Here is a 25695-nt window from a genome sequence, read left to right on the forward strand (position 1 = left end):
ACATCTAAATTCAGAATCCACATTCCTAATCACTACCCACTACTCTGGTTCAAAACAAAGAAATAGGAACCTAATCTCATTTCATAAGAAAAGAACAAAAATCACATTGACCTAAAGATAAGGAATAAAAAGCACAAATAATGATGAACTTCTGTGTTTTTCTTCATTTTCAATTTGAAATTTAAGCTTTTCTTTCTTATTGTCCATCCCTGGTTCACACCTGCCAAAGAAACTGGACGATGGATGTAGTGGTAGAATATACATAATTATAAAATAATACTTTGATAATAAAATAGGGGTAAATGAAATAATTTAAAACATTAGAAAATTATATATAATAAATATATCCATAGTAACTAAGACCAAAAGAAGGAAAGAAGAATATTGAATGTATAACAACAGAACTCCCAAATAAAAGGGGATACACATGGATGGGAAGAAAAAGAAACCTATTTCAACAGCAGAGGGCAAAATCACTACCAACATTCCAGGAAAAGATTTAAAAGAAGTGACCTGACAGGAATATGTCTTCTAATATAGAAAAATTAGTATACTACTACTAAAACATTATTCATAGGCCATATAAAGATGTAAACAAATATGAAATGGAAAATAAAATCTAATGGTTACATAAATGATAGTAATCTCATTGTGGGGGACATTTAGAAGCAGGTAATATTTTACATAATTAAGTGTCCTTTTTGAAAAGGAAGTAAATTTCCATAATTTCAAACATACCTTAATCATCTCCATTTCTAAATCTTCATCACTTTCAATTACATAAGATAGATCCTCTTCATTATCCTTGGAAGATAAATGCTTTAAAAAAAATTATATTTTGAACATTAGTTTTCCAATATAATTGACTCTATACCCCGTTTTCTACAAAATAAAGTTCCTATATACTAAATATCTTTAGACAACTTCCTCTTCTTCTCTAATAGATAAATTTATAATACCTGTTTATATGTTTTTATGAGACAGAGATAGAAAGGAAAACAGGGTAGTAAGAAGAGAAAGGAGAATAAACAGAAACAAAGAATCAAAGAAAAAGAGAAAGAAAGAAATATAATTGGAAAGACAGACAAGAGGACAAACAGACTTGATATAAAGCCTACAGAGAGAGTACAAAGTGACAAGTTCAACAGTGGTTAAACAATATCAAACTGTGTGTCCCAACTTGAGTACAAGAACCTCTTTACCATGTTGAAAAATTCTATTCTATTCTATCCTATTCTAAGAACAGTTGTTCTCTTATATCCACTAATTTTAAAAAGATCACAAAAAGCTCCTATGACTGTAATAATAGCTCTAAATAAATCACTATTTTACAAACAGCATCTATATACATTTGAAAAACAATGTCAGATAAGTTATTTATTCAGCTATTGCCAATGTTTGGATATGAGAAAACTTTACAATAATTTGGCAATCCCCAGGAAGCAAGTGTCCAACAGCATGAGACCCCTGCATAAAAGAAATATAGAAGGTTCCCAAAAGTCTAATCTTTAAATTGAAAGTAGGAAAAGGAAGCATAGCCATAATTAATCTGCAAAAATCAAGTCTTAAAAAAGGATAGCAGGAAGGGAAGAATGAAGGGGGGGAAATCAGAGGGGGAGACGAACCATGAGAGACTAGGGACTCTGAGAAACAAACTGAGGGTTCTAGAGGGGAGGGGGGTGGGGGGGGGTTAGCCTGGTGATGGATATTAAAGAGGGCATGTACTGAATGGAGCACTGGGTGTTATACGCAAACAATGAATCATGGAACACTACATCAAAAACTAATGATGTGATGTATGGTGATTAACATAACATAATAATAATAAAAAAAAAAAGATTTTAGGGGCACCTGGGTGGCTCAGTCGTTAGGCATCTGCCTTAGGCTCAGGTCATGATCCCAGGGTCCTGGGATCGAGCCCCACATCGGGCTCCCTGCTCTGCGGAGAGCCTAGTTCTCTCTCTCCCAGTCCCCCTGCTTGTGTTCCCTCTCTCGCTGTCTCTCTCTCTGTCAAATCAATAAAATTTAAAAAAAAAAAAAAAAAAAGGATTTTATTTTATTTATTTCTTTATGGGGGGGGGGAGCAGAGGGAGAGAGAGAATCTTAAGCTGGCTCCATGCCCAGCATGCAGCCCAACAAGGGGCCCAATCTCACAACACTGAGATTATGACCTGAGCCGAAATCAAGAGTCAAGACACTTAACTGACTGAGCAACCCAGACGCCCCTTAAAAAAGGATTTTAAAATAAGTTTTATACAAAGAGAAAAAAATTCTTTTACTTTTTAAATAGTGTCTTTAATGAGTAAAAAAAAAAATTGCTAATTATTACACAATAAAAATGGCAATAATTGGGATAAAAGATGACAGATCATGAAATCCCGATCATAATTCTATATTATTATATGAAAAATACTGTCTTAAAATGTATACCTAATAAGAAATTTTCAAAAAGTTAAAGGGTGATGCAGACATTAGCAAAAGATATTTCCTAAAAGGGAAATCTGTTTTACAAGTGGTTGGTATGAGAATAGTCTGAAAATCATTTTAAAATAAAATGTATTTATATACTGGTAGAAGTGATTACTAATATAGTTACCAAACAGAGAACTTCTCAAATACTAAGACTTTTGATTGACATTAGAAAACTGAAGAGGGAAGAGGGAAGAGGGAAATAACCCTATTAAATAACTTCCAAATTTAATTTTAAAAACTAGTTATTACAAAATAAAATGTATAAAATGCTACCAAATATGGGCATCATAGGTAATTTTCTAAACTAATGAAAAACAAATGAGATAAAAGAATACAGCTATATGATGTCTCATTTTATGGTCTGTCTTTACAATAAAAGAAACACAAAGATTTCTCTAATAAAATTTCAGTATTTTAAAAAATATTCTTGGGGCGCCTGGGTGGCTCAGTCGTTAAGCGTCTGCCTTCGGCTCAGGTCATGATCCCAGGGTCCTGGGATCGAGCCCCGCATCGGGCTTCCTGCTCCGCGGGGAGCCTGCTTCTCCTCTCCCACTCCCCCTGCTTGTGTTCCCTCTCTCGCTGTGTCTCTCTCTGTCAAATAAATAAATAAAATCTTTTAAAAAAATAAAAAATATTCTTAACTTAGCCAGGAGAAAAACAACCTCACAAATTAACTACTCAGAACATAATAATTAGAAATCTAAACATGAAGTTGACAGATAATATAGAATGCTTCAAAACAATCTATTAAGAAAAAAATGTAGGTCACTGACTCTCCAGATAACAGTAAAGGTTAGTGTCAAGCAAAAACACTAGTTTATTAGAAACCCTCTCACATTAGTAAGTAAAGAAAATCTTGTATGAGGAAATATAACTACTCCCAAAAATCAAGTTTGGAAGAGTTAACACTAGTAGGTATATAGGAAATCCACAAAAAGCCAAGGTATCTATTACATAAAAATAGGGAGAAATACTAAAATAGTAAAGTACAGCAAATATGTACTGGCACTTTAAAATCTTTCCATTACAAAACCATTAATTTGTGTTTATTATACTAAGTCAAAAGCAGCAAACTATAACTCACAAGCCAAATTCAGCCCACTTTTTGTTTTTGTTAATGAAGTTTTATCGAAACACAAACAAGCTCATTTGTTTACATTTGTCTATAGTTGCTTTCACACTAAATTTTTATTTTTTTTTAAAGATTTTATTTATTCATCAGAGACAGAGAGAGAGGCAGAGGGAGAAGCAGGCTCCCCGCTGAGCAGGGAGCCCAATGCGGGACTCGATCCCAGGACCCTGGGATCATGACCTGAGCCGAAGGCAGATGCCCAACCATCTGAGCCACCCAGGCGCCCTCACACTAAATTTTTAGACAGAATTGAATAGTAACACCAGAAAACGTGTGATTGATCTGCAAAGCCTAAAATGTTTACTGCCCTTTCACAGAAAAAAATCAGCCAACCCCTACTAATGAATAAAAATTGTTTTCTATTCTATTTTTTTAGTACCTCAGGAGATTTGCAAGTAGCATCATTAAGAAATTTTTCCTGAGCCTGCCGTTCCAAAATCTGGAGTTCATGTTCTGTAATATCTAACGACATCAAACAAATTCTTTCTGTGTTCTCTTTCAACTTATTGCCTTCTTCTAATCCAGCTTCAAGTCCATCTTCTTCTTGTTTCACTTCATTTTGAGGTACATTTCCTTCATCATGTTTTATTAAATTATCAAGTGTTGTGTCCCATGTCTCATCTTTAACTTTAGTAAACATTTTATGTTCTCTAATTTGTTTCTGTTGTACTCCATCAGCAGTTGGATCTTCCAATGGTAAAAACTGAATGGTCTCGGTAGAACCAGCTATCATCTTCTTCAATGAATACAGATTTTCTGAAATATCACTTAATAGTATAGAAATCCTAAAAAAATTAAGAAAGGGTAATTCAACTTTAACTTCAATACTACCAGCACAGTTGTAATGCTTTTTAATAAGTATAAGCTTTCTAAATTGACCTTCATTTAAAGGACACACTGGATTACAGTTATTTTTCATTCCCTAATAACCAAAATATGCTTACAGCTGTTGGCTGCTCTCTAGAACAGCAAGGTACTTCTGCATTCAACTTGTACACTTAGGAAGTATATATGCTTATACGCTTGTTCACTTGTATGCTTCCTAAGTGTCAGCAGTGTTGGGTCACAGACTAATTCTTTATGCCAGATATACTTTTTGTGGTAATTAATTTAATTAAATATAAGTCAAATTAATGATACACAACCACCAAAAAAAAAAAAAAAAATTAAGCTGAACATGTTGAAAGACACAGCAATTTCCTTTTTTAAAAAAAGTTCTGTCTGATTAACTATAGTCAAAACAACTATAAAAGGAGGAAAAATCTTAAAAACTCCTAGGACTCTGCCTTTAGATTATTTCAAGTGTCTTAAGTTTTCACTCCATTTTAAAGAAATTAAAACTAGAAATTGCAGATGATACGTTATGGGTGTGCCTTAAACAAGAACCACTTTGCAAAATTCCAAAGAGCAGTCCTATATTTAATGAAAAAACCATGATAGATATCAAAATATTGGGAAACAAATATACACTAATATATTAAGTTACCATGTTTTAACTAACTGATTCAATTTGCCAATCAATTACTAGTCCCAACTGTAACATATAAGAGTGTTTATGTTATAATTCAAAAACGATGCTACTGTGCATGTTCAATAATCACAAAACCAGACACATATTCTTCAGAACAGAAAAAAAAAATTCCCTTCAGTGCACAAATATAACAAATAAGAAAATATGGAGAAGTTGTTTATGAATAAATATGATATGAATTTCTTAACTCCTTAATTGTAATTGCTAATATAACATTTTAACTAAGTGACTTTATTTTTTATTTTTTTATATTTTATGACTTCATTTTTTTTAAGATTTTTTTTTTTATTTGAGAGAGAGAGAACATGAGCGACAGAGCACGAGTGGGGAGGAGGGGCAGAGCTAGAAGGAGAAGCAGGCTCCCCACTGAGCAGGGAGCCTGATGCAGGGCTCAATCCCAGGATCCTGAGATCATGACCTGAGTCGAAAGCAGAAGTTTAACCGACGGAGCCACCCAGCACCTCTAACTAAGTGACTTTAAACAGCTATTTATAACAAACCTGGTTAACTGCAAAGGAAAACCACTGCTAGAGTGTAAAATAAAGCATACTATCTGTTGGTTATAGGGTTTACTAAAGCAATTTTTAGTTACTTCATAAAAGTACAAGTTCGAGGGAGAAAAGGGAATATGATTGAGACATTTTTCCAATTTAATTAACACTTTTGTTTAGCTCTTCTAATTCCTTTATATTGAAAACAATACTTCATAAAATCCAACATGACTTTTAAAGTTTTATATTGATGATTCAAATAAAAATTTGATCATTTATGGGCAGACTATCAAAAATGCTGAGTTGTTCAGTCATACTAATCTACCCCTTCTAGAAGGTTATGCAGTGTATTAATGTAGTGCATAATAAAAACAACAAAAAAGTAAAAGAAAAAAAATGCTGAGTTGTTTCATGATTTTTTTCCACGCTAAAAATAGCACCAAAGTTGTGCTCAAGGTGACAAGTCTACATCAATACAAACAAAATCAAATCAAAATTAATTTAAAACCTAAAAACTCACTAATTTTAACATTCCAAAATTCTTCAAATCTTATAAAGAACACTCAGTATTTATTATACACAGGTATTCAAATATAAGACCTGTACGTAAATACTTCAGTAGGAATGCATAGGAAAGTTGTAACATATAAACACAGTGACAGTGATGTACAGATTGATAAGACTGTAAGGGCCCATTTATTCTGTGCTAACATCAGAGAATGACATGTCTCATGTAAGATAACTATTTACTCTAACAAATATCAAAGGCTGTCTTTGGTAAAACATAATATACTTTTCCTTCTTTCTTAGGATTGTTATTATGCATATTAGTAGCCTACAGAAAGCCTCAGCACCCAACAGAATGTTAAGTATATGACAGCAATACAACAGATGTGTAATGAATTTAAATCAATGAGTAATACTGTACAATCCAATAGCTTCCAGGTCCACTGAAGCATACAGCTGTTCCCTTCTGTAACAAAACTCAAACTACTCTATTTTAAAAGTTCTCAGTTCTAATTTTTACACTTTTGTACACTCTTTCACAGATTGCCAGCTCTAACTTCCAGCTGTGGTCATGTGCATACCATTCCTTATCAATACCTGCTTTTCATTTTAACTGGATATCTAAGCTTATCAAACTGTATCTATAAATGAGAAGCAAGTATGCTCTGAATGTCCCCTCATGCACTCCACTGGAAATGCAGTTAAATGAGTTTGAACTCACGCTTATGGCATGTATTTTAGCATTTTTTATTCCTCTCTGGTTTTGAGGCGTGATTTGGTAAATTAGGTATTACTGTAGGCTTCTTACAAAGAACCTGAAATAAATTTAACTAGTCCTTGTTTGACACTGAAACTTGACAAGATCTTTCTTTACTAAAAATGATTCCAGTATTTCCCATTCTCAAGTTTTAAGAAAACCTATTTAGCTTTGTTATTACAAAGCAAAGCATTAAGCAGACATAATTTACATTCAATAGATAGTTTAAGTGCTAGAACAAAACTCTGAAATACATGTAAACATCACATAAAAGTGATTATTTTTCTTTCACAGAGGGAAAAATGTAAAATTGAATATGAAATGGCTTTATTGTTACCTATCCCCATTTGACAGTTATGTCTTTCAGAAATTCTCGGTTACATAAAAACTACTAAAACAAATTGCTAGGGGGGAAAAAGGACTTTGAAAAAGAGCTGAATCATCATATTTTGAAATATCAGAATCAAAATTTATCACAAATCTCAGCCAAAAAAAATACACTAATACTGTATTTTGTCAGAATCAGAATTCTGTTTCAACTAACTGCATGACATTCTACAAAGTATTTTTGCCTCAATATATAACTATATTGTAATAATTCCCTATTCAAGAGCATTCCTGCTATTAAAGGAAGTCATTCAGCAATTAAGGCTAGGGCAAGGCCTGGTTCCAGAGTTAGCTACAAGGCACTGGTAATCCAATGTCTATTAATCCAAATATCTCAAATTATCTAGGGCTTTAGCTATAAAATGGCATTTAAAATCTGAATGCCTCTTGTCCTAATAGTCTAGTGATTATGTAAAATTCCTATTTATAAAATCAGATAAAAACCCAAAAAATGAAGCTACTAAATATAAAAGTTGTTTTTATTTATACATTTTAGGTGACCAAACCATGAATATAATTAAATGAGAGATGCCCATAACAAAAGAAAAAGACAACTTTGAATCTAAAATATTTTCCTTTCTGTGGACATCTGAATTTTATTTTGCCTTGTTTCATAAAACATCCTACAAAGCAGATAAAAAAGCCTTAAACTTCTTAATGGGCAATTTAACAACTGGAAAGATATTTCTCAAATTTATAGATCAGTCTACGTGCATGTACTGAAGCAAATTTCTATCAGTCAACCCACATGAGGCTGACAGCAGACTTGTCCACAGAGACCGGGCAGGCGAGAAAGGACTGGCATGACGTATTCAATGTGCTAAATGGGAAGAATATGCAGCCAAGAATACTGCATCCAGCAAGGCTGTCATTCAGAATAGAAGGAAAGATAAAGAGTTTCCAGGACAAACAAAAACTAAAGGAATCTGTGAACACTAAACCAGCCCTGCAAGAAATATTAAAGGGGATCCTTTGAGCAGAGAGAGAGCTCAAAAGTAACAAAGACCAGAAAGGAACAGAGACAATCTACAGGAACAGCGACTTTACAAGTAATTCAATGGCACTAAATTCATGTCTTTCAATAATTACTCTGAATGTAAATGAACTAAATGCTCCTATCAAAAGATACAGGGTATCAGAATGGATAAAAAAACAAGACCCATCAATATGCTGCCTACAAGTGACTCATTTTAGACCCCAAAACACCACCAGATTGAAAGTGAGGGGGTGGAGAACCATTTATCATGGTAATAAACATCAAAAGAAAGCTTTCTTTATATCAGACAAACTAGATTTTGAACCAAAGACTGCAATAAGACATGAAGAAGGGCACTATATCATAATAAAGGGGTCCATCCAACAAGAAGATCTAATAATTGTAAATATTTATGCCCCTAACTTGGGAGCAGCCAACTATATAAACCAATTAATAACAAAATTAAAGAAATTCATTGATAATAATACAATAATAGTAGGGAACATTAACAGTCCAATCACAGCAAAGGACAGATCATCAAAGCAGAAGATCAACAAGGAAACAAGAGCTTTGAATGACACACTGGACCAGATGGACTTAACAGATATATACAGTGCATTTCATCCTAACGCAGCATAATACACATTCTTTTCCAGTGTACGCTGAACATTCTCCAGAACAGATCACATACTGGGTCACAAATCAGATCTCAACCAGTACAAAAAGATTGAGATCATATCATGCATATTTTTAGACCACAATGCTATGAAACTTGAAGTCAACCACAAAAAGAAATTTGGAAGGACCACAAATACATGGAGGTTAAAGAACATCCTACTAAAGAGGGCGCCTGGGTGGCTCAGTTGGTTAAGCGACTGCCTTCGGCTCAGGTCATGATCCTGGAGTCCCTGGATCGAGTCCCGCATCGGGCTCCCTGCTCGGCAGGGAGTCTGCTTCTGCCTCTGACCCTCCCCCCTCTCATGTGTTGTCTCTCATTCTCTCTCTCTCAAATAAATAAATAAAATCTTTAAAAAAAAAAAAAAAGAACATCCTACTAAAGAATGAATGGGTCAACCAGGAAATTAAAGAAGAATTTTAAAAATACATGAAGCAAATGAAAATGAAAACACAACAGTTTAAAACCTTTAGGATGCAGCAAAAGCAGTCCTAAGAGGGAAATATATAGCAATACAGGCCTTCCTCAAGAAACAAGAAAGGTCTCAAATACACAACCTAACCTTACACCTAAAGCCTAAATCCAGCAGGAGAAGAGAATAAAGATTAGAGCAGAAATCAATGATAGAGAAATCAAAAACACAATAGACCAGATGAATGAAACTAGGAGCTGGTTCTTTGAAAGAATTAATAAGATTGATAAACCCCTCGAGAACTTATCAGAAAGAAAAAAGACCCAAATAAATAAAACCATGAATGAAAGAGGAGAGATCACAACCAACACTGAAGAAATACAAACAATTATAAGAGAATATCATGAGCAATTATATTCCAACAAATTAGACAATCTGAAGAAATGGATAAATTCCTAGAAACATATAAACTACTAAAACTGAAGCAGGAAGAAATAGAAAACCTGAACAAACCTGTAACCAGAAAGAAAATTGAATTAGTAATCAAAAATCTCCCAACAAACAAGAGTCTGGGGCCAGATGTCTTCCCGGGGGAATTCTACCAAACATTTAAAGAAGAATTAATACCTATTCTTCTGAAACTGTTCCAAAAAATAGAAATGGAAGGAAAACTTCCAAACTCATTCTATGAGGCCAGCATTACTTTGATTCCAAAACCAAAGACCCCACTGAAAAGGAGAATTACAGACCTATATCCCTGATGAACATGGACGCAAAAATTCTCAGCAAGAGGCTAGCTAATCAAATCCAACAGTACATTAAAAGGATTATTCACCATGACCAAGTGGGATTTACTCCTGGGCTTCAGGGGTGGTTCAATATCTGCAAATCAATCAACATAATACAGCACATTAATAAAAGAAAGTATAAGAACCATTTGATCCTCTCAGTAGATGCAGAAAAGGCATTTGACAAAATGCAGCATCCTTTCTTTATAAAAACCTTCAAGAAAATATGGATAGAAGGAACATTTCCTTCCATTTCTATTTTTTGAACAGAATAGAGAACCCAGAAATGGATCCTCAACTCTATGGCCAACTAACCTTTGACCAAACAGGAAAGAATATCCAATGGAAAAACAGTCTCTTCAACAAATGGTGTTGGGAAAATTGGACAGCCACATGCAGAAGAATGAAACTGGACCACTTTCTTACACCATACACAAAAATAAACTCAAAATGGATGAAAGACCTAAATGTGACAGAGGAATCCATCAAAATGCTAGAGGAGAATGCAGGCAGCAACCTCTTTCATCTTGGCCGCAGCAACTTCTTGCTAGATATGTCTCCAAAGGTAAGGGAAACAAAAGCAAAAATGAACTATTGGGACTTCATCAGAATAAAAAGCTTTTGCACAGCAAAGGAAACAGTGAACAAAACTAAAAGGCAACCTATGAAATGGGAGAAGATAACTGACTTATCAAACAAAGGGCTAGTATCCAAAATATATAAAGAACTTATCAAACCCAACATCGAAAAAAAAAAAAAAAATCCAGGCAAGAAATGGGTAGAAGATATGAACAGACATTTGCTCCAAAGAAGACATACAAATGGCCAACAGACACAAGAAAAAACGCTCAGCATCGCTAGGCATCAGGGAAATACAAATCAAAACCACAATGAGATACCCTTCACACCTGTCAGAATGGCGGAAATGACAAATGTTGACAAGGTTGTGGAGAAAGAGGAACCCTCTTACACTGTTGGTGGGAATGCAAACTGGTGCAACCACTCTGAAAACTGCATGGAGGTTCCTCAAAAAGTTAAAAATAGAACTACCCTACAACCCAGCAGTTGCGCTACTAGGTATTTATCCAAAGGATACAAACATAGTGATTTGAAGGGGCACGTGCACCCCAATGTTTATAGCAGCAATGTCCACAATAGCCAAAATATGGAAAGAGCCCAGATGTCCACTGATTCATGAATGGATAAAGATGTGGGGGGTGTGTGTGTGTATATATATATAATGGAATATTACTCAGCCATCAAAAAGAATGAAATCCTGCGGGGCACCTGGGTGGCTCAGTTGGTTAACTGTCTGCCTTCGGCTTAGGTCATGATCCCAGTGTCCTGAATGATACCTTGCCATTTGCAACGACCTGGATGGAACTAGAGGGTATTATGCTAAGCAAAATAAGTCAGTCAGAGAAAGACAAATACCATATGATTTCACTCATATATGGAATTTAATAAACAAAACAGATGAACATAGGGGAAGGAAGGAAAAATTTTAAAAAAATGAAAACAGAGAGGAAGGCATAAGAGACTCTTAACTATAGGAAACAAACAGAGGGTTGCTGGAGGGGAGGTGAGTGGGGGAATGGAGTAATTGGGTGATGGGCATTAAGGAGGGAACGTGATGTAATGAGCACTGAGTGTTATATGCAACTGATGAATCACTAAATTCTACCCCTGAAACTAATACTACAGTATACGTCAACTAGACTGAATTTAAATAAAAAATGTTTTTGAAAATTTCTGAGTCTACCTTAATAAACAGTAATTCGTTATAAATAGGAATGTGCAGTAAGAACAAACAGAATTGGTAAAAACAGGTAATATATAACCTCTGTGGATTTTCCAATTTTTTCAAAGTGTCAGGAAGACGCTTAGCCAGATCCATCATATCCTCAGAGATTGAAGTCAATTGTTTCTTCACATCACTAGGTAGCATTTCCTCCTCTGGACAAAAAGAATCAATGTTAATTTTCAAACCACAAAGCAGAGAGATTTATTTAGCCATTTATTTAAACAGTATTAGGGGTCACATTTTCATTTTCTTTCCTTAAGTGAATTCCAACAAAAGGACTTCCTTATTCTATCTCCATATCACCTCACTTTATTTCCCTTTCAGATTTTTGCTACTTGAATTTTAGAATAAATTCCAAATGATCTACATTCATACACATTACAACCAGTGGTTACCAACCTAGGCAGAAGAAGGCAGAAATGAGAATCTGAACCCATCTACACTATCAAAATCAGAACTGATTTCTGTGGGCTATTAGTTATGAAACATAGTTTAGTAAACATAACCTGAGCCAACAGCCATGCCTCACTTCCCTTCTTATCAGTCATGACCAAAATAAAATGCAAGCCTTTCCAATCAGCAGTTATCTTCCAAACTCTCAACTTCATCCTGTCTGGTACATCATTCTCCATCAACACCACACCTGCACTCCTTCCTCGAATCCTTCCCCTGCTTAGAGTTTCTTACAGCTTATCACCATTTTCTCTGGTCCTTCAAAAGTCCAGCTCCTCTGAAGCATGCGACATAGGACTGTACCATCTGTTATTCCTGATTGCCGCATCTTGTGACCTCAAAATCACATCCTTTCATTCATTGAAGATTTTACTGCCTGGTTCACTGTCTTTCCCTTCACTACTACTCCTGTGATAATTCCACCTAAAAGTGTGGCCTTTTCAGTGCTTTGATCCTTCCATTTCCAACAATCTTTTCCTCCACTGACCTCAGCCACCCATTCGAGAGTCATTTGACCTTATAATTGCCAATAAAGTCACTACTTCCAAACTTCAATTGTAAGCATTCCACCCTCTGAACACCAGCATGCTTGCCTGCTTTCCAGGATGCCCTCCCCAATACAACTATTCTTTCCAGTTTCAGAGCTAAATCCACTGATCCTATCACCTTTTCCATATACCTTATCCCTCCCACTCCCCACAATGTCTTTTTTCCTTTCTTACCCATTTTTAATAATCATTCCCTTGTATGTCTGGACTCTGACCTCTTTTGCTCCTTCCTCCCTCCATGGTACTTTTTATCTAGGAAAACCCCTACTCCAATTAAACCCAGTTTTTTTACCTACTTGATGCCTATACTCAAAGAGTTGACTATAGTTGAAGATAAAACACAGCCAAGATGACTCAGCTTGCTTTAAATTCATGACAGAGATCTCAAAGGAATCCTCAGTAGTGACTGTTAAATATTCTATATTTCCCACTTTCCTACTATCGAGATGACTATTTCATACCTCTTTCTTTCTCTCCAAGCCTCTAACATCTGCTTGCTCCTCCTTTTACTCAGGGAACAACCTCACTCCTCGTTACACTAAGAAAATAGAAAAAGAAAACTATCTCATCTTCCCACCCCCCATCTGCTAATTAGTCTGTACTCACAGAACTACTCTCATTTACAGCAAAATTCCATGAAAGAGTTGTCCACACGTGCTGTCTCAAATTTTCTACTCCCATTTTCCCCTAAACAGACTCCAACCAAGCCTTCGCCCCCACCAGTATAGCATGGCTGCTTTGGGAAAGGTTACCCAGGGCCTCCACACTGTCAAATCTAATTGTCAGGTCTAGTTCCTCATCTTCTTCAGATTCTCAGCTATTTAAAACAGTTGATAACTTCCTCCTCCTTAAAACATGTTCTTCCTGAGGCTTCTGGACACGACACCTCTCAACACTCCATCTTTCACTACCGCCCCTTCTCAGACCCTCTTCAATGCGCTCTCTTCATCTCCCTGATCTCTGAATGTTGGTGTGCCCTTGACATCAATACTTGGGCCCCCTCTGTTCTTTATTCCAGTCACTCCCTCTTTCATCTCCTTTCACTGCTTTAACTGCCATCTATATCTTAATGTTTCCCAAAGTTACATCTCCAACCTCAACCTTTCCCCTGAACTCCAGAATCGCATTTCCAACTGTGATAGCTGCTTGAATATCAATAAGCACCTAAAATTTAGCATATCCAAAACTGAAATCTAGATTTTTCTCACCCAAACCCACTTTTCCCATAATCTTTCCACCATAACTGATCCTTCCATTCACTCAGCTGATCCAACCAAAATAAACATTGTCCTCTCAGTCTCTAGATCTTACCCCTTACGGAGAATTCATCAGCAAATCCTTCACAATTTACACCTTCAAAACATATACACAATCTACCACTTCTCACCATCTCTACTGCTACCAGCCTAATCCAAACAAGTGTCATCTCCTGCTGGGACTACTATAGTAGCCTAACAGCCTTCCCTGTCTAAACACTTCCCTTTTTATAAAGCCAAAAAAAAAAAAAAAAAAATCCTTTTAAATTTAATCATGTCATTTTTCTGCTCCAAACCCTCTAGGGTTTCCCATCACTCTACTTTATATTTATTGTAATTAATAAAATATGAAGCCACAGTCACCACCTGTAAGGCCCTAAATGATCCGGCCTAAGCTCCTTTTCTAGCTTCATTTCCTCCCACTCTGACCCTTACTCATTTCGCTTCAGTTATCCTCACTGTTCCTCAAATAAGGCAAGCGATCACCCTCAGACACTTAGCTCTTTCCCCGATGCCTGCTACATTCTTCCCTCAGATAGTCACGCGGCTCTTTCGCTCATTTCAGTGAAATGAAGTGAAGGCGCTTGGTCTCCTGTGTTCAGTCCACTTTCCCCTATAACTGAAACTGTGCCTGACTCATAATAAAAACCCATCAAATATGTCACATGAATGAATGAATGAGTAGCCCCTTTCCAAACCAATCTTCTAAAAAAGAAGTTATTTATACATACTTTCTCATGTTCCTTAGATCTAATAACTCTTCTATTCACGTTAATGTGATTTCTACTCACACCACTCCACTACTCCACTCTTGCTCTGCTTATAGCACCTTTATGTTCCCAAACCTGTGGACCCTTTTCTGTTTTAATAGCACATGCCCCCAAAAACCACTCTCTCCCCGGAACACTCTTTTGTCAGCCAATACACCAAAGCTGCTGGGGTCAACGGTTACAAATGGTTGCCATGTTGCCAAAACTGATGATTAATTCTAAATCCTCAGTTTCTCAAATTCTCAGCAGGACTTAAAAGAGATTGATAACTGCTCCTATGTAGCTCTTCGCTTAGCTTTCGGCACACCGTATCTCCTAATTTCCTTCTATGCCAATGGCAGGCAACTCCTTTGCTGTCCCTTCCCCCATGCAAACATGAAATACTAAGAGTTCCTCAAAATTCTTAGTCCCAGTTTTTTATCTCTAACAAAAACTGTCCTCTGAGCCACAGCCTGGATATCTAAGTGCCCCTGGCCACCTCCACCTTGCTATCTGACAGCCCTCCTTCCTTTAACATGTCTAAAATCAACTGTGACTCCTCAGCTCCAAAGCTTGCTCCTTCTCTTCAATGGTTTTCACCCCTGTTGTTCGTGGCAACAACACAGTAATGATCCTTGACACATGGCTCTCATCATCACACCAAATTCTGCTGACTCTACTGCTCTAGTAAATGTATTTAGAATCTATCCCCTTCTCCATTCTCAATACAACCCTCCAAGCCGGGTCACCACTGCCTCTCCCTTGGATTGCTCTCTCAGCCTCCTAAGGAGGTTTCCCACCATGACCCTTGCCCAGCTACAATCCATTTTCTGCTCTACAACCCAAGTTATTCTTTTTTTTCTTTTTCTTTTTTTTTAATGTAATTCATGTCACTCCTGTGTTTAAACCCCCCAATACCTCTTAGGAGGAAATTAAACTTTTTATGACACTTTTCCTCTACTCTTCCGCTACCTAATTCCTGTTCCTATTCAGGTCTTGCCTTAAACATCACTTTCTCCAGGAAATACTGCAATACTTCCAAATATGTATCAGATAGCCATCTGTGCTAACCACAGCGCCTTGTTTTCCCACATCATGAGACTCATCTCCCTATACCTATGCCTTTTTTGTTCATCTCTATATCCCCTACAAACCTCTAGATTTCCCTCTCAGGAAGCAGATCATGAGTGCCTTGTTCATTACTGTATCCCCACATCATAAAGTGCTAAAAAAATTTTAATAAATAAGTTTATTTTTATCTGGTATCTTGTTTAGTGTTTATTAGCTACCATCCTGGAGTAAGCTAATATTTTAACAAGGAGAAACAATGTGCAAATATCCTTTTATTTTCTGATGTTATAATCCACTTTAATTCTTTAATAAGAAGAAAAAACACAATTGTATAACCAAAAGTGGTCATTTGAAAATATCATATATAAATACACCAGGGAAATTAAACAACAGTGAGGCTGATAGCTCTGGCTTCATAACAGGAAGGGAGGAGGGGGAGTGAGGAAAAAAAGAAAGACTGGTAATCTTTGTTACAATTCACTAGGATCCTAGTCAAGGTACCTCACTTCAGATGTCAAACAAAATATACTCACACATATAATGCAATAAAGAATAAAAGTGAGGGTCAAACAATGCAGTATTGAAATGACAGGTACATTGATACCAGGACTTCTAGTGGCGACTTTAAATATATGGTACATTAGTGAGAAATATCTTAAACATTTCCTTAGAAGCATTTTAATCAGAGACAAAATTGCATGTATAACCTAGAAGTAATTCTGCAAACCACAAATTCAGAAAACAATGAATCCCCTCTGTTGAGTTTAATTCTGTTATGATTTAAATAAGTTCTATATTGTTTTCCAGATCAGCTTCAAAAACCTATCATCTGCTCAATTTAAGCAAGGTAATTTCTAGCCACAGTACCTTTGGCTATAGAGAGTCAGGAAGCTCTCATCAGAAGTGCCTTTCCAGGGAAAGAAAGAAAGCATAAGGGGTCTTCTACCTTATTAGGTAAAGAAGGAGGGTCTATTACAAAGAACATGAATCCCTTCTCAATGACAATTAATAAGGGTACAATATAATTTTATATGAGGAGGTCACACCATATCTTTAAGCTTATTTAGCAAAATCACTAATTTAATTAACATCTTTTTTAAGATTTTATTTATTTATTTGAGAGAGAGAGAGACAGCGAGAGAGGGAACACAAGCAGGGGGAGTGGGAAAGGGAGAAGCAGGGAGCCCGATGCGGGGCTCGATCCCAGGACCCCAGGATCATGACCTGAGCCAAAGGCAGACACTTAATGACTGAGCCACCCAGGCGCCCCTCATTTAATTAACATCATAACAAACACAATTATTTAAAATCTCCAAAAGAAGCTACAAGAATAGGAATAACAACTCTGTAGATCAATACAGGTGCTTATAATATTCTGTTCCTCTTAGTGCTCACAACTATTCTATGCAATAGGTATGTGGCTATCAGCTACATTCCAAACATGGGGAAACATGTAAACCTCAAGTCACATGGCAGGGATTCCCCTTTGATTTCTGTGACATGAAAGCCCATGCTCTTCCACTCTACTATGCAGGTCTGCTATCGCTGACCTATTGAGATATCTGAGAAAAGCACTGAAGTTGAACAAAGTGGCCATACTTTTTGGAGAAAAACAGCAGTTATCTTACCCTAGAAAAAATTTAGAAATTTAAACCAGGACACTATAAAGTAACTAGTACACTTTAACTATTTATAGCAAGGATGTAATAATCTCCAGCCTGGGAGATAATTGGTTGTGTCACTGATGTTATCAAAGCCACAAAGCCCCACCTAAAGAAGCCTAAGGAACAGCAATGTGACAAAGCAGTAGTAAGTCCTCCTCTGCCACAAGTAATGCGCCTGAAACTCTAATCTTTGACCAGAGAGATCTCACACCCTATTGTCAACACGGTTCAGACACTCAAGAAGTTGTAATACTAAACAGTTTGCACGTGTAAATATTCACTTTTTGAAGATAAACCTCATAAAAGAGCAAATTCAAATTTTATCTTTTATTTTTAGAGCACCACATACCTTTTTTATTTATAGCAAACCTTTGCACAGCATCACCTAAAATCTCTAATTTTTGATAAATGATGAGACCGGCCTATTAAGAAAAAAAGCAGAAAAGTGAAGATAACCATAATCTTATGCTAAAGATAACCAAAATAAAGCTATATGTCCCATCTTTAGAAAAATCCAGAAGAGTGACTCCCAAAGCACCCAAAAAGCTGCATTCAAGTTACTATGTTACACAAAGATCTATGTCTTCATTAAATCACCACACCAATTTCGAGAACGGAGAAAGTAAGCTGCTTGCGCCTTAAAAGTTTTAAATTTTTATCTTTTAATATTCGATATTTAAGGAGTTATCCAAATCAAGTAACTTATAAGTGGGACTCCAACAAAATACAATCAAGTAAGAGATATCTGTTTTGGCGACACATATCCACTCCCCCGTATCTCATTAAATCAGCTGTGAATGTCGGCGTATGAACAGCCCTCCTTCCAGGCACTGTTAACAGGAACAACCAAGTCACACTGATTTTTCATGAATAAAAATGCTACAGAACTTGCACGAGTTCTCAACAAGTTCTACGATTTTTTTTTAACAGAATGTAAAGGAAAATTATCACCCTATTTCCTGACAAGATTGAATTTTTTTCTGTTTTTAAAAAAAGGAGTTTCCAGGCCTAAAAACAGATGCAAAAAGGGAAACAAGATATTCATCTACAAATGAAAGTATAAATTAGGGAAAAAGAAATCCACAGGGACATAAAATATATTTCCTGCAAAAAACAAAAACAAAAAACAAATAATGCTATACATTAAGATAAGCCCAAATTTCAGTATGTATGAATATGTAAATATGAAAATACAACTGACTAACAGCAGTGGAAAGCTAAATTTGGAGGTAATTTTCCTAAATTTTTAGCACATTTTAAATGTAACTATAAGAAATAATGCCAGTTTCAATATAGAAACTATAATTATTTTTATCTGAAGTTGTTTATAAATCAAATACATCATCAGTACCATTTGCGTTTACTCAGGCTGTGTTTATTAGCTTTCCATGTTTTCAGAGAGATTACATTTATTACACATAAATTGGACATTATTTTGGCTTCATGACAATTAAAAATACTAGCATTTTGATTGGTACTTGCTAATTAGTATTGAGAATTATCAGTTTCACTGAATGTCTTCTTAAGCATTTTTAATGCCAACCTGATTTAAAATATTTTAGTTGAGTTTGTACAACCATTACAACAAAATTCTTCTAAAGTAATTTATTATAAAGTATAAAAAACACATCACAATTTAAAGATCTTTGGTACATACATACGCATCAGTGGCTGCATATAGTTTCTGATCCTCAGTGAGAGGAAAATCACTCCAATTGCTACAGCGGATAGATCTGTCTTTCAGAAGCTGTTTGCCAAAGAGGTGTTTAACCAAACCACTGAGGCTCCAGACCTCTGCACATTTCAGCTAGAAGTAATGAAAAATCAATACTGCAAAAAATTATTTCTTTCTATTTTCAGATACTCCTAAATACCATCAAATGCCCATGCCACAAATAAAGTTGGAAATGTTATCACCAAAATATATGGCAGAGATAGTCCTTAATAAATTTCCCATCACTAGAAACCTCATTTTCAGTCCACATTATAAGAACTGAACTCTGGAATTTCCCCAATGTAGGTATTAAAATTCTTGGACTGTAAAAGTATTATTCATGGAAAAAAGCTGGATAGGTTGGTACCCTTTCTATCCAGCCCAGTGACTATCTGGCTAAACATGCGAATTTAACTTAATGACTACATTAATAAAATATATGAAATAAGGGTGACGGAATTGATGGCCAAACCTCCACTAAGCCCATCATACCACAAGAGCTACATTATGCTTTCCCTTAAAAAAAAAAAAAAAAAAAATTATTGGTATAAATGGATCAAAGGGAAAAACTTAAAATACAATATTTAAATATACAAATATATGAAATAAAGTGAAATAGTACTAAAGGGGGGGTGCTAGCTTAAAGAAATTTCTCTAAGGCAATGGATTAGAACTGAAGGTTTTCATTATGGAATACTCATTTGGGACTTCTTTATTGTTACAATAACATACAGCTTAAAGTATTTTTTTCAAAATATCTAACATTCAGATAGATGGGACATTCTGTGAAACACAATCTTGTTTATGAAAATAATATATGTATTACATCTACCTTTTTTTAAGTTTTTATTTAAATTCCAGTTAGTTAACATACAGTGAAATACTATTTTCAGGTGTCCCAACATGGTGATTCAACACTTCCACACAACACCCGGGGCTCATCACACCTTATGCCTACCTTTTCATTGGCAACATCTGTCAGCTCCACAAAATTCTTCAAATCGATATCAAAGTCACACAGAAGTTTCCGCTGATCTCCTCGGATTCCTACACCTGCTTTTTTAATTGCTTCATTTTCAAGCAACATTTTTAATCCCTGAGGAAAAACTGTAACATTTTATTATTATTTCCATAGGTTCTATCAAGTATTATTGATTTATTTTCTACTTCTTACACATTCTATGTTTATATTTAAATTTGTTTATGTTAAGCTTAAATTCAGAAACACATTGAGTACTTTTTTAAAAGATTTTATTTACTTATTTGAGAGAGAGAGCACAGAGGGAGAGGGAGAAGCAGAGAGCCCAATGTGGGGCTCAATGCCAGGACCCAGGGATCATGACTTAAGCCAGAGGCAGCCACTCACCTGACTGAGCCACCCAAGTACTGCCACCTTGAGCATTTCTTTTCTTACCTAAAGCAAAGTCCTGACTGATAAATGACAAGAAAAACAACTGGTTTGAAAACTTCCTCTGCTAACATTAACAGTATATTCCTGATCATTTAGCCCCTCAAAACTTCAGTTCTATACTGTCTAAACCAGGAATAATATCAATACCTGATGGAGATGTTGTAAAAATAAATAAAACAGGGATATGAATGAATCAGATGGAACATGAATACTTCAATAAATGTAAGGTGATGAGAGAAGCACCAGCTAATTCAAAAGCTTAATTTTATAGGGATAAAGTTGACATAATACAACTATCAACCATATAAAAATGAAACAAAGAAAAGAGATACCAACCTGACATAGAAGAAATATGAAACAAGTAACATTTGCTCTCTGACACACATAACTGAATCAGTGCAACTCTGCTCAGTTTCCCTTTACTGTATACTGGTGGCCATTCCATGTCAAATCCGACCACACCTCCAGTAGATAGATTCGTGCTACGGGGGGAAAACAGTGCAAATTAATTACATTAAAATTTTAACTTCTATATAACTTCTGCATTCCACAAATTAAAAGACAAGCCATATATGGTAGAAGATATCTATGATACAAATACCTGATAATAAATAGCCAGAAAATATTAAAAATTCCTTGAAAAGTTGGTAAGAAAAAGACAGATAATCCAGTAAGAAGAAGAAGGAGGAGGGGGAGGAAAAATATAAACAGGCAATTTCCATAAGAAAGTCCAAATAGCCAATAAATCCAAATAAATATGTGAAGACATGAAACCTCACTTGAAATCGGATGCAAATTAATTGATATAATTTCATATATATATGAGTGGCAACAATTAAAGTCTCACAGTATCAAGTGCTGAGAAAGATATCTACCTGTGGGACTGCTCAAACACTGGTGAATGTAAATTGGTAAAATCCTTTTAGAAAAGGCTTTGACAATATTTAGCTGAAGATGTATAAACACTATGACCTGCAAGTTTTTTCTCATAAATGTATCAAACTCTCAGATGCACACAACCAGACAGATGTTTAAGAATGTTCACTGCAGGAGCACCTGGGTGGCCCAGTCGGTTAGGCATCCAATTCTTGATTCCAGCTGAGGTCATGATCTCAGGGTCTGGGACTGGCCCTGCATCAGGCTCCGCGCTCACGGGGAGTCCACTTAAGGTTCCTCTCTCCTCTCCCTCTGCCTCTCCCCCCACTCACACTCGCTCGTGTGTGCGCTCTCTCTCTCTCTCTCTCTCTCGCTTTCTCTCTAAAGTAAATAAATCTTTAAAAAATAAAAATTTGCTTTAAAAAAAGAATGTTCATTGTAATACTGCTCTTACTGGCAAAAATGGAAACAAACTGCATTTCCATCAACAAAAGAACGGACAAATTGTGGCATACAGAAACAATTAAATATTATATATAAATTAAAATAAAACTACATATACCCAGAAGAAAAATTCTCAAAAAACATAAAATGTTGTGTTTTTGACTCTCATAACAGCATATGATATTTGGGGATATAAAAATATAGATATAATAGAAAACATGTGAGGGAATATTAAACACTGAACTCGTGATAGAAGGTATCTCAGAGGGCTGCAGAGGGGAGAATCAGAAAGGACATACCTGGGGTTTCAGCTGTATTTTATCGTAACATTTCTTAATAAAGATTTAAAGAAAATGGATATTAAGATTTGCTAAAGCTAGGGTTTTGTTATATTATTTTCTATTTTTGTTTATATTTGCCTATTTTATAATTTTTTAAAATTAAAAATGTGTATCACAAAAGAATCTCAACTTCTGCGTTGGGCCAAGATGGAGCAACAGTGATCAGACATACCTTTCCTCTATGAACAAACAGAAAATTGGACAAAATAGGTAAACAACAGTTTTCAGACACTGAACAATAGGTAATACAGGACTATGCTCTCTGAGGGAAAGGAAACCATGGGGGAGCCCTGCTGCTGCCCCCGCTTTCTATCTGGGCTTTCCAGACACCAGAACAGGGAGAAGTCAAAGCAGAGCACTGAGTTAGGGAGACAGGGTGCAGAGCCAGACACGCTGAAGGAGCTGGAAGTAGTTTCTGGAGAGGAGGGAGCTAGGCAAGAAAGAGAATGCACAAAGAACAACCAGGGAATCATCAGATGAACAATTCCTAGGGCTTACATGCAGGAAAGAGGCATTAAAGCTCTGAAAAGTCACCTCAGAGAGTCTTGTTGATCGCCTGGGGCAGTCAGCAAAGACTCCATAAGGGTCACACCTTATTATAGGGCTAAATTATTCCCAGAGTAAAGACTCCTATCGACCTACCCTAATAAAGCTTAAAAATAAAGGCTCAAAAGGTGAAAGCTGATCTTCAGGTAACTTAACTGCCTGACAGAGCAAAGCTCTTTTCTTTGAAGAAAAAGAAGCAAATCCAACACTCAACAAGGTAAAATCACAATGTCCAATCAAAACCACTGGCATCAGGAAAAAATAGGAAAATGTGACCCCCTAAACAGGATAAAAGTCATTTCATAGAAAAAATAACTAAAATAATGGAATTAACAGACAAGCACACTAAAACAACCATTATAAATATGCTGAATATGTTCAAATATTTAAAAGAAAACATGAATATGAGAGCCAAAATGGAAGATATTTTCTAAAAAGAAACAAATGGAACTTCTAGAGACGAAAAATACAATAAAATTAAAAATTCACAGGATGGGATGACGGACACTACAAAAAAGTGAACTTGCAAACACAGCAAAAGAAACGATTCAAACCAAAACACAGAGAGAAAAAGAATTAAAGAAAAACAATAAAAGACTGAAAGGGAAGAGAACCCCATAACCAATGACACAGTATTAAGCAATCCAACCTGTGTGTATAGAGACTACCAGAGGAGAAAAGAGTAACAGGATAAGGGGAAAAAAAAAAAAATCTCAAGAAATATTTTAAATCTGATGAGACTAGAAACCCACAGACCCAAACAGCTCAATGAACCCCCAAGCAGGATGAAGACAAACCACACTACACAAAGGCATATCATAATCAAATTGTTGAAAACCTGTGATAGCAAAAATCTTTAAGGTAACCAGTGGGGGTAAGAAAAAAAAGTCTGCCTATCATAATGTACACAGAATTCGTCGGAACTACATTCCTCAAATCACTTTAAGCTTATTGCCTTTAGATATGACATGCTACAGCACTGACAAAGGTAATATATAATCATAAATGACAGATTTTACCTTCTCTATGAGACAAATTTTTTTCTATATAATGAGACCCAAAAGTGGCCAGTTAACCAAAGTAGGAGTGAGGACACCTGAATACTATTTCTAGAATTCATCTACCACCAGAAGATCATTAATAAATAGATTAACTTACCTCTGTATCTTTTAACCATTGCAATGTACAACAGTTTAAAAAAAAAAAGAAAAAGACAGGTATACAACTTCAAAGAAGATCTGAATGAATTCCCTACTTCTCTCCTTGTAAAATGCTTTAAGAGCCTTGGATTGCATTATTGCATAGTCCTAATTTAACAAGGCAATTTTAAAAAATACTAACAGTCATTTCTAATGTTCTTAGGAATCATTTGCTAAAGGCAACAGAGCTGATCACAACCATTATTCACTACTAGGTTGTTATTTTTAATGAAATATAAAAGGGGCACTTGGAGGTTGAATAGTTCTTGCAGTTTTCGGTCCTACATTGGTGAAATAAACAATGTGCTTATTTAAGTATTTAAATACTGAAAGTAACAAAAAATTAAGTAATAAAAAGGATTATGAATGAACAAACAGGTACATTACACATTTAATCCAGTGATTTTAAGATTTTTTTAACATAAAATTAGAACTTGTCAAATGATATTCTACATGTAGAAATGATTATCTATGGAACACACCTTAACTATAAAATTCAGTATACTTACAAATACTGTTATAATAGTTATCTTCTAAGGGTCCAAATTCAAATGAAACTAGAAAATTCAAATCTCTTACCTAATATCTTCTGACAGAAAAGAACAATCACTAGCTTCAAAACTATAAACAATGGATCCAGTGAATTCTAAGAAAGGGAGGTCATCTTCGAAAACACTCTTCTGAATAGATGCCTTGAGTTAAATAAGATTACAGAAAGGCACAAATAAAGTTAAATAAGAGATGTTCATGGAAAAATTAAAGTTCAGTGAAGCATTCAAATTATATATACTAACGAAGTCCTAAGGACAACGTAGCAAAAATAAAGCCATCCAAAAATTCTTTTTCTAAAAAGCTTATTTGCAAACTTCTAATCCTATTTTCATAAGAGCACTTATTTTATTAATTTTTTTCTGTAATTATATTAGTATTCTAGATGTAATAATGTTGCCTTAAGCTTCTGAAGAGTGGCTGGTGGATCCTGAATCTAAGAAAACTTAAACTTGCTTACGCACAAAAATTCACCAAAATAAATACTGTCTAAATTATCTAAATTAGAACAAACTAGTAAGGTCAACCACACAAACTAGATAAAAAGGTAAAATACGGAGTTAGAATCCCCATTTTGTAAGCTCCATTAAAATTTAATCCCATGGGTGCCTGGGTCTGTCTGCCTTCGGCTCAGGTCATGATCCCAGGGTCCTGGGATCGAGCCCCACATCGGGCTCCCTGCTCGGCGGGGAGCCTGCTTCTCCCTCTCCCACTCCCCCTGCTTGTGTTCCTGCTCTTGCTGTGTCTCTCTCTGTCAAATAAATAAATAAAATCTTCAAAAAAAAAAAAAAAAATTTAATCCCATTCACCCAATAAATGACTAGGTTGTGGTTCAATCACCCAACAGCAACTAACTTAAATGGTGACCTGCAGTTTACAAGTGAGGACTGACTGATTTTACAGTCAAATTTACACTAAATTTCCCATCTGAAATAATAATT

At 35.6% G+C, this 25695-nt stretch overlaps 1 protein-coding gene across 7 annotated transcripts in view; it reads right to left on the reverse strand.

The window, feature by feature from the left end:
* Positions 1-25695, reverse strand: part of WRN (WRN RecQ like helicase) — a 155426-nt gene that overhangs the window by 93413 nt on the left and 36318 nt on the right. For 6 of the 7 annotated variants that reach the window (XM_032413453.1, XM_032413455.1, XM_032413451.1 and 3 more), the window contains exons 3-10: positions 24785-24897; positions 21136-21281; positions 20347-20495; positions 19332-19481; positions 18024-18096; positions 11971-12085; positions 3984-4389; positions 739-819 (exon numbers count right to left, since the gene is read on the reverse strand). In XM_032413453.1, the coding sequence (XP_032269344.1) occupies positions 739-819; positions 3984-4389; positions 11971-12085; positions 18024-18096; positions 19332-19481; positions 20347-20495; positions 21136-21281; positions 24785-24897 (1233 nt within the window). The remainder of the gene's footprint in view (positions 1-738; positions 820-3983; positions 4390-11970; positions 12086-18023; positions 18097-19331; positions 19482-20346; positions 20496-21135; positions 21282-24784; positions 24898-25695) is intronic. The other variant, XM_032413456.1, reaches the window with a different exon arrangement.

The sequence above is a fragment of the Phoca vitulina genome, unplaced genomic scaffold (genome assembly GCF_004348235.1).
Source record: "Phoca vitulina isolate PV1807 unplaced genomic scaffold, GSC_HSeal_1.0 scaffold15, whole genome shotgun sequence".
NCBI lineage: Eukaryota > Metazoa > Chordata > Mammalia > Carnivora > Phocidae > Phoca > Phoca vitulina.